Raw genomic sequence first — 14,887 nt, forward strand, 5'->3', positions numbered from 1 at the left:
TGACCAGAGACAGTAAATTCTTTTATTTTTAGTCTCCTGAAATACTGTATTATCTTTATTTCTTAAGCTGAATTTGCTACTCTGTATTAGAACACAATAGATTTGCCTGTTCCACTATTGAGGTTTCTAGGCTATATTTGGTTGTGTTTAGCACTGATTTTTTTTTCTTAGTCAAGGTAACCTTGAAATATTCCCGGGAGTTCACAAAAAAAGAATGAAAAACATGTGAACAGGTAAAGATGTACATGTGCCTCCCAAGATATTGTTAAGTAATAGCAGTTCAATTACTGACAAAAAGCTAGTAAGAAATAGAAATGTCAAGTGTATGCTCAAATCCATATGTCACAAGTGGGTTACAAGCCACTTGGACAAGTTACAAGCCCTGATAGATGTACCTTTGTTGCCAATGTGATGTGTCTGTACTTAATATTTTGACTAAATCAGACATAGCCTTTCTTCCAAGTAGTAGACTTCTTTTTCTTTCATAACTACAATTATTGCTAAGCACATTGATTTGTGCTTCTCAGTGGCGTAGCGTGGGGGGTGCAGGGGGGGCCGGCCGCACCGGGCGCAACATCTGGGGGGGCGCCCATTAAGCTCGCCGGAGGGGGACGATTCTGCTTCACCGAGGGTCGGAGGAGCGAGCGAGTGGGCGGAGCATAGAAAGCAACCGCATTTGCTGCGCCCAGCCAGAGCGGGATCCCGTCCTCTCGCGGCTGCGGATCGCCTCCTTTCTCGGGTGGGGGTGGGGAGGCTTGGCGGCGTCTCGCCTCCCTCTCTTTCTCCCGCCGCGGCTCTCCTCCGCTTGGCTCTCAACCTGCAAGCCTGCCCCCCCCCGACCCAGTTCCCGCCCCCATCTCCTTTCCCGGAGGTAAAGGTAAAGATGAGATCCCCCCATCTCTCTTAGATTCAGAAGACCCGGTTGCTGAAGTCGTGAACTCGCCGGGTCGCGCCTGTCTTCACGGGGCCTGAATGAAGGCGTCGGTGTTAAATCTAAATAACCAATCCATCACCCTCCATTTAAGCAAGAGGAACGGATAGGCGGTTCTCAAAATCACTCGGCGGCTGCCCCTGATCTTGAACTTCCTCTTAACCAAGACAAACGGGAGCTCCCAGGTTGAGAATTCGGAGGAGCTTCCCCTCGGCCGTGGAAGTTCACTTTTGAGACAGCCGCTATCTTTGGGCAATTGGTTTCACTGGGTTTCTATTGTGGGGTAAGGAGGGGGAGGGGGGCAATGTACCTTGTCCGGAAGGTATTGAGGAGAGGAGGAAGGTGACTGGAGAGGGACGGAAGTCCAGGTAGCGCCAAGTTTCTGAAATCTCTGCCAGAAAAGGAAGGAAGAGAACGGCGCTTGTCCTAGTCCTAGTTGGGAAGAGGAATCTGCCTGAAATTGACTAGTCAACGGGACTTCAGAGTTTTCCCTTTGGGGGGTAGGTCCGAGAAATTGACAAGACCCACTCTCGAATCCGTGTTGAATTTAATAAGGTCACTTTATAGTCCAATCCCCTCCGTGCTGAGAAGTAGCCGAAGCAAGTTCCGTGAGATTCATTCCCAGGTAAGCAGAGACTTCCCAGTACGTTCGACTACAGCATCCCTCATCCTTGATTGACCCTGGACGAATTGGTGATGACTGGGACTTGAAATCCAGGACATCGAGCGAGCCCGGGTTGGGAGGGGAAAGGGGGAGGAAAGGGGTAGCCTGGACTGTGGGTCTGCAGGAGGCAACAATCTGGAATATGGACAATTTGGAATAACCTTGGGAAGCTGAGGCATTGTAAGTTGGAAGTCATTGTTTGTTGCCTAACATGTTGGGTCACCCCACACCACATGCTAAGCCATAAACCGTGGTTGGTATCCAGGGTTTAGGACAAGATGGAGAAAACTAGCCAATTGTGGGATCATAAATCTTGATGAAGCCCATCATCGCTCCATGTGATGTATGCACTCAATCTACAAACGTAGTCCAAGCCTATTCACATCTGTTGTAAGGTCATTCTCTTGTGGGGTTTATCTTGACATCCACTAAGAGTGGAACAAACATGCCCCATTAACCATTTTCAACGCCATGTCCTCTCTTTGTCTCATCCTAAATCACAGCTGAGGCACCTTAAAGTTGCCTTGTTTCAGTTTTAAACTAGCATTTTCCCTCTTCTCCAGAGACCCTTTTTTGCCTTGAACCTAACTCAAGGGTAGGCAACCTTGGCTCTTTTATGACTCATGGACTTCAACTCCCAGAATTCCTGAGCTAGTGGAAGAGACTCGAGTGCTAAAATCCACGGGTTAGGGGGCGCAAATTACTTGCCTTGCCCCGGGTGCTGACAACCCACGCTACGCCACTGGTGCTTCTTAGATTGTAAGCCGCCCTGAGTCTTCAGAAAAGGGCGGGATATAAATGGGATTAAAAAAAAAATTACCATCCCTGTGAATAATTAAGTCTGGAAAGATAAATTCTTCTTCATCGGAGTTTTATATTTAATCTGCAAAACATGTGAGTCAACACTCACAGCAGGTAACTCCACCTTGCCTTGCCTTGAAAAAAAACAACAAATAGGTTCATATCTGCTCTGCCTTTAGATTGGAGACTACAGCATCAAGAAATCCTTAGGCTAGACTAGAAACTGAAAACCATCATCCTGGTGAAAAGCGGCAGCAAAATGAATGAATGAACCTTTATTGTCAAAGTACAACCATGTATACATTGAGATTGGCCCCCACCCCCAACTTACAGTGACACAAACCCTCCATCTTATTACACCATGTGAGCTAATTGCACAACGCACCAGCCTCGCAAGTCAATCAATGCATAAAGTTTATTAAATTATTTCCCGTTCAAAAGCCTAGCAGCCCATTGAAAGATGGATGTCTACATTAAGCCAAGTGCTAAGCTCAGCTCCAGGAAATTGTTTCCTTCAGAAAGGGAATCTTTAGGAAGTTACACTGGTTGAAACTGTTCTAGAAAGGCAACAGGGAACCTTGAAGAAAAGGAAAGTATTACTCATCAGCACTGTTTAAAGTGACTAAAAACTGAGCAGGACAGTTGTCTGCTGGACCATAATGATGAATTTACCAAATACTCTACTGGGTAAAATAGCATACATTTGCTTGGGGTTGAATGTATGTGTATAATTATAATGAAATATGGGATGATTTTATAAAAACAGTCTTGGTGGAAGGCAAAGGGGATAAACCTGCTCAAGAATATATGCTGTTTTGGAGGGGAAAAGGGCACAATTGAAATATATTATATATTGTTAGGGATGCGGTGGCTCAGTGGGTTAGGACGCTGAACTTGTCAATCGGAAGGTCGACAGTTTGGCGGGTCGAATCCCGAGTGCCGCATAACAGAGTGAGCGCCTGTTACTCGTCCCAGCTTCTGCCCACCTAGCAGGTCGAAAGCACGTAAAAATGCAAGTAGACAAATAGGGACCACTACGGTGGGAAGGTAACAGCGTTCCGTGCGCCTTTGGCGTCTAGTCATGCCGGCCACATGACCACGGAGTCGTCCTCGGACAAGCGCTGGCTCTTCGGCTATGAAACGGAGATGAGCACCGGCCCCTAGAGTCGGAAACGACTAGCACGCATGTGCGGGGGAACCTTTACCTTTACCTAACCTTATATATTGTTAGTTGTTATATGAGAAGAAATATAGGGAATAAAAATGGTCTCCAGGGGTGTGGGTGCACTGTAGTATTTGTACTTTTTTATACTGTTTTTTATTTAGATTTATATGTGTTATGTTTGTATTATTTGTATTTGAATAAAATAATTTTGTTTAAAAAATGCCAGCTGGGCAAACCACGTTGAGATGACAGAGCCTTCATCCTGAGAAATTATCTGAGATTGGTTTGAGCCTGTGGATATTGAGGGAATCGATAGGGATCTCAGTGCTGTTAGCTCTGCTACCTAGAGGTTAGATGCCCTACTGATTGGTGAAAGTGGCCATAGAGCTGTCAGGAGTCTGGATGCAGGCAGAGGTAAATGCATTTTTGAGTGAGAGTGATGCGGTCAAGCCCAAAGGTGGCAAACCCAAGGAACAACAATCACTTGGATTTCTGGAAAGAACAAAGCTAGTACGGTCATTCAACAGAATTTTGACAGCCTGTCAAAGCAGTTCTTCAGCTCCCATTATATTTATATCAATTATAAGGCAGAATTGTTCTCTTTATCTGATTTCTCTCCCCTCCCTTGAACTAAAATCTGTAAACGATCCAAATCCCTCCAGTAACATTTTGCTCTGCCCTGCATGTTTTTATTTATTTAAAATGTTTATGTAGCTGCCCATCTTTCAGACAACTCTGGGTGGCTCCCAATAAAATCAAATTATAACCAGGTTATAGACATTCCATCACACTATCTTTCCTTCAGCCTCATCCCCCCCACCCCCCCACCCCCCGCACACCTCTAAAAGCACAGAGAGTGATATTGTCAGAATCCATTTATATCACATTTCATAAATGTCCTCTACTCCCCTGCAAATATGGGCCAGGTATCTATGCAAGGTCAATAGACAAGTTTGAAATGGAAGACACCACCAAAGCTGGAATGTGGCCCACACTCCCCAGACTTATTTAAGTCTAAAGCAGCAAGTTGTGAGGCAGAGGAATGAGGAACCTTCTTCCTGTTGTTGGAAAGTCTGGCAGTTCAGGGAGACAAAGCTTCTGCAGAAATTTCAAGTGCAACTGGCAAACCACTTTGTTGGGTATGTGTGTACATCTGCCTCTGTTTCACACAATCTCTGTCTAATCTCCTGCATCTAGAACCTAGGATATACTCCACTTTATATTCCTCTTCCCAATCCACCAAAACTGGAGGTAAGATGGGAGTTGATTAACGCAAGGGACAAGGAGGCCCTACCCATTCAAGGACAGAGTGGTGTACCATCAGTTGTATTTTCATAGAAGCAAGCAATTGTGCCTCAAAGCCCACCTGAATGGATGAAAGGAGAGTGACAGCTTCATGAAATTCTGCTGCCTTCTTGAGCATCAGCTGCCCATTTATATACAGCCTCAGCCAAATCCAGCAGCTCCTGTAACTGGAACTGTGCTCCCTGTCTCTTTTGGAGAAAATTGAGGCTTGAAATGAAATCTTTGTTCGTTTCATTCACTCTTACATCATAAAATCTTATTTCAAGACCCTTGTCGGTGATGAAATGGTTTTCAATTAGAAACATATTTTGGAACTGGCCCAGCATGAAAACAAATCCCAACCCATGTGCTGGATTCTCCTCTTGCTACACAAGGTTTTTTCCATGCTACTGTTGTAGATGCCCTGGATATATGCTGTCAGATTTGATCAAGCATTTCAAGCATTTCATCCAATGGGCAGAGACTGAGTAACAGGGAAAAATTATGTTACATAAAGCAATCCAGCATTTGAACTTATTATATACAACTAGAATGGTTTTGTTCAGTCTGCATTTGCAGCCCACTTGCAGAACACTTCATAGGTATAAGGTGTTGCCATGGTTGGTTTCTCTTGAAAAGAAGGACAGATATAAGTCTGCATAGCTTTCAGTTTCTGACAATTTTGTGAAATCCAATTAATGATATAGCAGGAATACAGTTTTCAAATACAATAAAATGGGGTGGGGGTGGGGGGTGTTGAATATGTCACTACATTGAGGCATGCTGTCTAATGCTCTTCAAGTAAAGACTGTGAAACATGAAAGAAGGTGAGGTGCTTGCGAAGTGACTTTCTTTAAATTAATAACATTCCCAAAAACTCGCAAGAAACTTTCCTTGTAAGATGTTAGTACTTTGTTATGAGGAATGCATGTTTGTCACAGGATGTAAGTGTCAAAGGATATAAGTTTTACATTTCTGCACACACTTCCCCATCCACATCCTGACAGCCTCCAGACACTTGTTCATGTTTTTCCCCCAGCTCTCCCATCTGACCTGGGAAGGAGATGTGTAATTGAATATCATCTGCATATTGAAGATACTGCTTCCTGAATGAATGGATGACCAGGGAAAGGACTGGTCATCTGTAATGAAGTGCTTGTGGGTCTGATCTTCTGTCTTTGCCACAACCACCATCTAGTAATAGCAATAGCACCTAGACTTAAATACCACTTCACAATGCTTTACAATCCTCTCTAAGTGGTTTACAGAGTCAGCATATTGTCCCCAGCAATCTGGGTTCTCATTTTACCGACCTCGGAAGGATGGATGGTTGAGTCAACCTTGAGCTGGTGAGAACTGAACTGCCAAACTGCTGGCAGTCGCCAATCAGCAGAATTAGCCTGCAATACTGTATTCTAACCTCTGTGCCACCACAGCTCTTAAATTAAGCTCTTAATCTAGACACACCTGTTCAAGTGGGAGCAATACCATCATTGCACAGTTATCACAGTCAGACTTGCAAGATTCAATTATTAAATCCAATCAGTATAATAGTTTTCAGCCCTCCTGTGGAGATGTTTTCTTGTTCTGGTCTACCTAAAGGGTAGATCCCTAAATGACTGCAACCAGGAGTGCTGGGATTGCAGTTGTTGAGCAGAGAAACTTAACCAAGATTCCAGTCCCAATTATGGTAGTTAAGTGTGGATTATTAATTTGAAAGCACGTAAAAATGCAAGTAGAAAAATAGGGACCACTACGGTGGGAAGGTAACAGCGTTCCGTGCGCCTTTGGCGTCCAGTCATGCTGGCCACATGACCATGGAGACGTCCTCGGACAAGCGCTGGCTCTTCGGCTTTGAAACGGAGATGAGCACCGGCCCCTAGAGTCGGAAACGACTAGCACGCATGTGCGGGGGAACCTTTACCTTTTTTTATTAATTTGTAAACAAAGGCCCAGACAAACTTGGAGTAATTGTCAGCTGTCCCGGTTAGGCCAGATGGGAAACACAACTAGATGAACTAATTCTACTTTATGGTAATGCTACATTAACAGAACCTGACAAGTTGGAACATATACACTCTCTATTAACACTTTTAAGTGTTTGATCTATTAGTGCAGATCCTTCCTAAGTTTCCTTTTGTACCATTAAGCCACCAGGGGATCTTGACTCTCTTATCTGTTTCCTAGGCAATATCTCTTCCCTGCTTTCCTCAAGGTCGTCCACACCTTGCTTTACAAATGGAATATTAGGATTTTTGTCGATAAGATTTTGGAAATAATTATATAACTAACACCTTCATGGGAACCCATTTGTGTAGTCTATCCTAAGTCCAAACAGAAACTTTATGATTTCAGAAATTGAACACTAGAGGGGACTGATTATTCCAGGCTGAAAGGGAAAGGAGAAAAAAATGAAAAGCCTGACGCTTGTCTTTGGTCAGCCTTGGAATTTGCAAACTGACACATTGACTTTTAAAATATTTCAGGAGATTTTTGAAGAATGGGGGACAAAAAACAGTAGCTTTAATCTTAGCAATAATGTATGCTTCTATGAATAGATTATGTCCAAATGATATTAAAGCAGAAATTAGTGATGTCCACGAGAACATCCTGGAAGATTTACAAGGTAAAGAGATAAAACAAATTTTGCCAGAATCAGAAATATCAGAACATAAAGAATTTGCAAAAGTAATGAAAAATGGACTCTGAAGCAGAAAACAACTAAATTGGAAATATGAATAACAAGCTAAGAAATTGACTTGGATAAGGAGCTTTTATTGGACTTAACAAAAGAAGTTGATTAAAGTTCTGAAGAAATAATTGAGATGAGAAAAAGCTACATATTTAAAAAGTTCTTTAGTTTCCATTTTAAAGTGTTGGAGAGAGTTGAACTATATTAAAGGTAAAGGTTCCCCCGCACATGTGTGCTAGTTGTTTCCGACTCTAGGGGCCAGTGCTCATCTCCATTTCAAAGCCGAAGAGCCAGCGCTTGTCTGAGGACATCTTCGTGGTCATGTGGCCGGCATGACTAGATGCCAAAGGCGCACGGAACGCTGTTACCTTCCCACCGCAGTGGTCCCTATTTTTCTACTTGCATTTTTACGTGCCTTCGAACTGCTAGGTTGGCAGAAGCTGGGACGAGTAACGCACTTACTCTGTTATGCGGCACTCGGGATTCGAACTATATTACACTTGTGTTAATGAATATTCTTAGTTGCTTTTTCACTGGCAGAATTTTTATGGTGAAGATTTATAATTTTTGTAATCCTAATTTAAAACCTAATATTTATTTATTCTTCATAATAACTGAAATTCTAATAAATGTCTGTTGGCATCCAAAATAAAATTTGAGGGGGGGAAATGTGTTTTCTCAAATATTAGGTGGTTCTTGTTCGATGGAATGAACCATTCCAGAAGCTGGCAACTTGTGATGCTGATGGTGGAATATTTGTTTGGATTCAGTATGAAGGCAGATGGTCTGTGGAGCTTGTGAATGATCGTGGAGCACAGGTTAGTAAACACCACTTGGTTTGGCCTTGGGAGTTGTCTTGACTTTGGGGGAAAAAATAAAGGGGAGAAAAACTGCTTGGAGAAAGTAGGAAAATGGAATTGTTCAGAGAAATGTTTTAACTGAAAAGCATGTAAAATTAGCATATTTTCTATAGCTTTCCCTGAGGCAAGTAGCAAAAGGACAGTATGCTATTTCTGGAATACAATTTGAAACAAATGCTTGTGGGTGAATTACCACAAGGACAAGTGGAGCAAGAGACTGAGTGTACTGGAGTCTTATGCTATTTCCACTCTGTCTTTATGGATCTACCTACAAGTCATTGATAACTTTTCTCTAAACAATAATTCAAATGCCAATGAATCCTTTGTTACTTCAATTTTAAATAGTTACTATTCCAAGTAACATTACATGCAACTCTAATGCTAATCCTAGCATATGTTTGTGATTTCTTGGCCAGGAACATAGAGTGAGTTCATAAATTTTATTTCTCATTATGGTATTTAGGCTATAGATTCTAGCATAGTAGAACAACGACTAATTGGTAAACCAAGGCACTAATTATCACCATTTAAATTAATTAATTTATTAAACTTAGTTCTATACTGCCACAATCAAGACTCTCAGTGGCTTACACAGAATATATCATACACCTTAACACATCCATGCTACAATTTTATAATCCAATAATTATATAAATAGTAACAATAAAAGCAGAGCAACAAAACAATCATAACAATCATAGAAAATAAAAATAGATTCCTGCCTGAGCAGGGGGTGGGACTAGAAGATCTTCAAAGTCCCTTCCAACTCTGTTATATACTGTTATAGATATAGCAACATCATTCAGCTCTCCAAAATAGTTCAATTTTCAATAGTTGTTTTTTTAAAAAACTCAACAATTTAAATAAAACTATGCCATGTAAACTCCCTGGATAAGATACCTATAACGTGAATATAACTGTAATACTTGTTCCCTGAAGGATATAGCGAAGAGCAGGATTTTAATTACCCACTTGAATAGGCTGATGCCCTGAGCTCAGAGCATTGCAGGGATACCTGTCATGTGTCTTGTTAAACCCCAATGTATTCAGTAAATTATGGTTAAACCATAGTTTAGTATAAAATTCAAATTTCATCTTCATTTGTTTAAAAAAGGTAAAGCAATCTAAAATACTTAAATGTTAATCATTTTTAAATCTCATAAATTTCAGTACGAAAGATTAAGTGCACACCTACATATTCTAGTTAGTTCAGATTTTATCTTTGATGAATTTAATCTGGAGAATATGGGTAGATTTTTTAAAAACTTGAATTATAAAATGATATAATATGTTGGCATTGCCAAAATTATGGGCATTGAAGATCCATACTTGTGGGGCTTTTTTTGAGAGAAATTTGATGATCTTGTGAACTAGAGATCTCAGAGAATATGGATGCTAATGGATTGAATCTGTATTTATTTTTCTGTGTTGTGCGCTTTTAAAAAAGGCAGGAATACACAGTCAAAATAATGTCTAATCTTATATGTTAAGGTGAGCGATTTTACATGGAGCCATGATGGAACACAAGCACTTATATCCTACAGAGACGGATTTGTGCTGGTTGGATCGGTCAGTGGACAAAGACATTGGTCTTCAGAGATTAACCTGGAGAGTCAGATCACCTGTGGCATATGGACACCTGATGATCAACAGGTAATTTTCCCCTAAAAGCAAGAATAGCATCTGTCTTTTATTGTTAACTATTGATTTTTGCTATACATAACACAGGAAAGCGTTGGATCTATTTGGGTTCCTCAGGTATATGAAAAAATATTTCATGATAATACAAGTGGTGTGCTTATAAACCCTCCTGTATACATCAGCTCGATCTGTTTAGAATGTTGGAAGTTGCTTGAGATTTGTGAACATATTTAGTCAAGCCATGGCAATACTATCTTCTTCAGTGTGGCTGACAGTGCACTTCAACCCCTTTGAGCCCAGCAGATTAACTCATAGTTGTAGGCGAATTGGCAAATATATTGGTGGACTCAGACCAGGTGCTATTTTAAAGGCTTTGAAAATCAATTCATACATTCCAAAGTGTACTGTCTACAGTAGATAGCTTAAAGAAGTATAAATACAATACTAGTCATGGGAATCCACAGGGGCAACAAATATAAGGATGTAATGACATCCTTCAAATGCCATGGCTGACATTACAAAGAAAGGTGTTAAGACTTTGGGAAAAGTGCAGAGAAGAACAACTCAGATGATTAAAGGCCTGGAGATTAAAACACATGAAGAATGGTTGCAGGATTTGAGTATGCCCAGTCTAGAGAAAAGAAAGATTAGGTGGGAACATGATAGTAGTATGCCAGTATTGAGAGACTGCCACAAGGAAGAGGGGGTCAGTTTGTTTTCCAAAGCACCAAAAGGCAAGACAAGAAACAATGGATGGAACCTAATCAAGCAGAGAAGCAACCTGGAATTAAGAAGAAACTTCCTGACAATGAGGACAATTAACCAGTGGAACAGCTTGCCTCCAGAAATCGTGGGTGCTTCATCACTGGAGGTTTTTAAGAAAAGACAGGACAGCCACTTGTCTGAAATGGTAGAGGTTCTCTTGCTTGAGGAGGGGACGTTACTAGAAGACCTCCAAGGTCCCTTCCAGCTCTATTCTGATTGATTGTGTTCTGATTGATCACAACATAAGTGTGTACAGGTAGTCCTCAATAACAGTTCATTTAGTGACAACAGCACTGAAAAAAAAGTGACTTGTGATTGCTTTTCACACCATTGCAGCATCCCCATGGTCACATGATCGAAATTCAGACACTTGGCAACTGGTTCATATTTATGACCCAGGGTCATGTGATTCCCTTTTGTGACCTTCTGACCAGCAAAGTCAATGGGGAAGCCAGATTGACTTAATGACCGTGTGAGTCACTTAATCACTGCAGTGATTCACTTAACAACTGTGGCAAGAATGGTCATAGGATGGGGCAAAACTCACTTAACAACTTTTTCCCTTATCAGCAAAAATTTTGGGCTCAATTATAGTCATAAGTCGAGGACCACCTATAATGGCAACAATTTCATTATGTCTGCAAATGTCATCAAATATTATATTTATATCACTCTTAACAGAGGTATGTTAGCTTTTCACTTTGATGCTGAGACTGAGAAAAAAATGTTCCCATTTGTTTGGCTGAACCAATTTGTATCTTGTTAGATACAAGATCAGAAAATTCTTGGTGACTTCAGACTTCTGTCTAGATTCAATTCTATCTAGCTCTCAATTGATTGAGAATGTTAAGCTCAGAACACAAATTTGCTAGCTTGCTTTGGTATTAGTGTCAGATTTAATCAGTGAAATACATCCTTACTTCTCTGGCTCCTGTTACTTTTATACAATATTATCTCTTAAAAATGCGCTGCAGCCTGTATAAATGTAAGAGAAAATTGCTGTTGAAATTTTGACACAAAACCAGATACTTTAGAATAGCCTCTGTGCAACAGATGTTTCAACTTGATCATAGATTAAGGAGCAGTTGAAGATAGAGAAAATGTTATTTTGAGCACAACAGAATTTGGGAAGATTCAAAATGCAGAAGCAGAGTGTGTTGACTTTTCAGAGCTTTAATGAATGAGCAAACTGATGTCTCAATTTCTTAAAATATGTGTTATGTAAAATCTATGTCTAAATCGTATATGTAAAATCATTTAATTTTGTTGTGCAAAGGAATGAGGGGTTGCGGTCTAATTTTCCTCATATATTTTCACTATAAGCTTCTCCTTGATAGAGCCTTTAAAATATCATGACCAGTGATATCAGCTGACTGTCCCGAACTTTATATTCCCTTGAGAGACTTTGGACCCTTTTTTGTACTGATAGTAGCAAGAAATAATGGTTTTCTTCCTATGTTTAAAGTCAGTTTTTAAGCTGCAATTTCAAACATAGTACTTCTTCCAATGTAAATTACAGCGTTTTAATTGTTATGACATAGAATAGCAAATAAACATAGAATAGAAAAAAGCATTTGTGATGAATTAGACAGTATGCTTAATATGTGTAGAACGGCAGCAAGAGTTTAATTGCTGTAGTAAAGAGCAGTTGTAATGACCAATAATGGAGGTGTCTAGAAAGTTCAGTTTTAACAAAAAGACCAACCCACACATAATATTTTGAATTATTATAGAAAGCTTTTGTGTTGTTATCTGTGTCATTTTTCTTATTTCAATATAATGACTTCTGTTTGCTGATGTTCTTTTGTGCATGTATTATTCCAGTGTCTCACATTCTGGACTGGCTACAGGAAATGGTTTTCTTTGTATATTTAGAACGTCGAAACATTTTAACGCTGACTTTTAAATTGTTATGAATTATTGAAACAGAGAACACTCATTCCTTCCGTGCTTGATGTTTATGAGCTTGCACGATATGATTAATGAAATGAAAAAGAAGTAAAGCTAGTCTCTGGAGTAGCTTTCTTTTTCCTTAACTGTTTACATTAAACTGTCATTTCTTCAGCTACAAATAGAAGGATGCTATCAGAATGTGAAAACCTCCCTCTATTCCAACTTATCTCAACCTAGTGTATTCCAGGTGTACTGAACTACAATTTGGTGTACTGTTAGAAGGGTGCCAGATTGGGGAATATTTTTATATATTTAGTCCCATTTTTTTTCAAGTAGGTCCTTCCTTCATCTAACTTTCGACGATGAGTGGAATGGCACAAATATACACTGAGTCATACCTGTGCACATTTACTGAGGAATAATTTGCTTGGAGCAGGGTTTCCACCTGAATGAATGTGCATAGCACTGGAGGGTGATTCCAGAAGAATGCTTCTTACTTAATAGACTTGCTCATTGGCCATCCACATTTGCCTGAATCAACAGGTACCCATGTTTGTTTGAAACTGCTGCTCGTTTCAAGTGCAAAATGTGAAGAAAAAGCAGTGGATTTTGAGAGACAGGGATGGCAAATGAGATATTGATAGATGCACTTGGATTGGAACCAGATAAAGCTTATAAAACTTTTTTCTGATCACAGGAGGACAACATTCTCTTGGCTGGGCAAGAACAAACTTAGCTTTTAAAATAATAGCAATTCCAAAATTTCACTGCTTAAGATACCAACATGGCTAGTGCACTTGTTAGTTCAGTAGTTTTCAAATTTCTCTGAGAAATATTTTCAAGCCAAATAAATGGGTTAGACATATCAACTAATTTATCAAAGAACCACATACTGCAGAGATTTCTGGAATATACTGTAGGTGCACAGAATGGATCTATATTCTCTTGGATTATTGCATATTCTAAATGTATCCTGGAATGTCCCACTGGATTATTGATTGAGTAGAGACTTGGAACAGGAGAACCGTCCTGTCCCAACTTTCAACCTGGGCCTTATCCTTTCAGCCACTCTGACTGAAGGAATGCTTTATCTTTTCCTCACCTCTTACTATGGATTTGTGAAATGTATGAGGAGTCTAGTTTCTAATAAACACTCAGATGGTGAACTGAAGGAAATAGAGATTCCTCTGTAGCAGGGGTGTCAAACTGCCACCCTATGGGCTGGATGCATCCTAGCGAAACTGCGCCCGACCCATTGCCAGCAATGGCAAAAAAGTCGTGATACGTCACGTGACACGCCACGTGACGTTGCGAGTTTGACACCCCTGTTCTATAGTTTTTGGCATAGTATCTGTAACCAAACAACAACACAAAAGAAAGGTAATTTAGTGTTTTTCACAAAAAGCCACTTCCCAAATAGAGTTTGATTATGAGCAAAAGCCTTTCTCCCAGCGGTCCTGAATGGGCTTTTCCCACCTCCCCTGGCAGCTGTACTGTACTTCCTATCTCACATTTGGTGACTTTCTGAGTTAGTACAGTACAGTTAAAAATGATGATTAAAAACCTCTCATGAGTCAGTACCCCCAGTTTAGTGCAGAAGTCACTGAGAAAGTAGAAGCCTTGTTTGAATACACCTCTGTCTACCTATCAGGCTCAAAGAAAGGCAGTTACAATACTGCAAGCATGCTAATTATACAGTACCCTTGTAACAGGGTTAGATGACTCAGAAGGGAGCATAGATGTAGATCCAAAATTATACCTCTCAGGATTGATTCCGGCTAATACCTTTATTAGTTTCTTGCTTTCTAAGGTTGGATAAATGCACAGTGAAACATTTTGCATGTTTACCTAGAAGTAAACCCTATTATTATCATCACTCCTTCAGAATTACGCACAAGATTACAGTATGTCATTAGGATCGCCAAAATATGAAGTATTGCTTGTTCAAAACATTGCAATAAAACAATCCATCAAAACAATAAGAGCACACAAATCAAGCTAATAATAGCAACAACCAGTGCTTTTTTTGTAAAAAAAAAAGGTGCCGGAACTCACACATGTGATACAACCAGCCTTGCCTACCCTACAAGGTCCCATCCAAAAAAGGTGCCGGAACTCCGTTCTGGGCGTTCTATGACGAAAAAAAGCCCTGGCAACAACTATTGATTGATAATTCTTTTTTTTGTGTGTG

The 14,887-nt window shown here is 40.3% G+C and overlaps 1 protein-coding gene across 1 annotated transcript in view; it reads left to right on the forward strand.

Moving 5' to 3' along the window:
• The window catches only part of TULP4 (TUB like protein 4), an 87,091-nt gene that overhangs the window by 44,671 nt on the left and 27,533 nt on the right, over nt 1–14,887 (forward strand). The window contains exons 3-4 of the mRNA XM_081314550.1: nt 8,227–8,355; nt 9,889–10,050. Coding sequence (XP_081170676.1) covers nt 8,227–8,355; nt 9,889–10,050 — 291 coding nt within the window. The remainder of the gene's footprint in view (nt 1–8,226; nt 8,356–9,888; nt 10,051–14,887) is intronic.

Source organism: Vipera berus, assembly GCF_964194415.1.
Source record: "Vipera berus genome assembly, chromosome: 1".
NCBI classification, from domain to species: Eukaryota; Metazoa; Chordata; class Lepidosauria; order Squamata; family Viperidae; genus Vipera; species Vipera berus.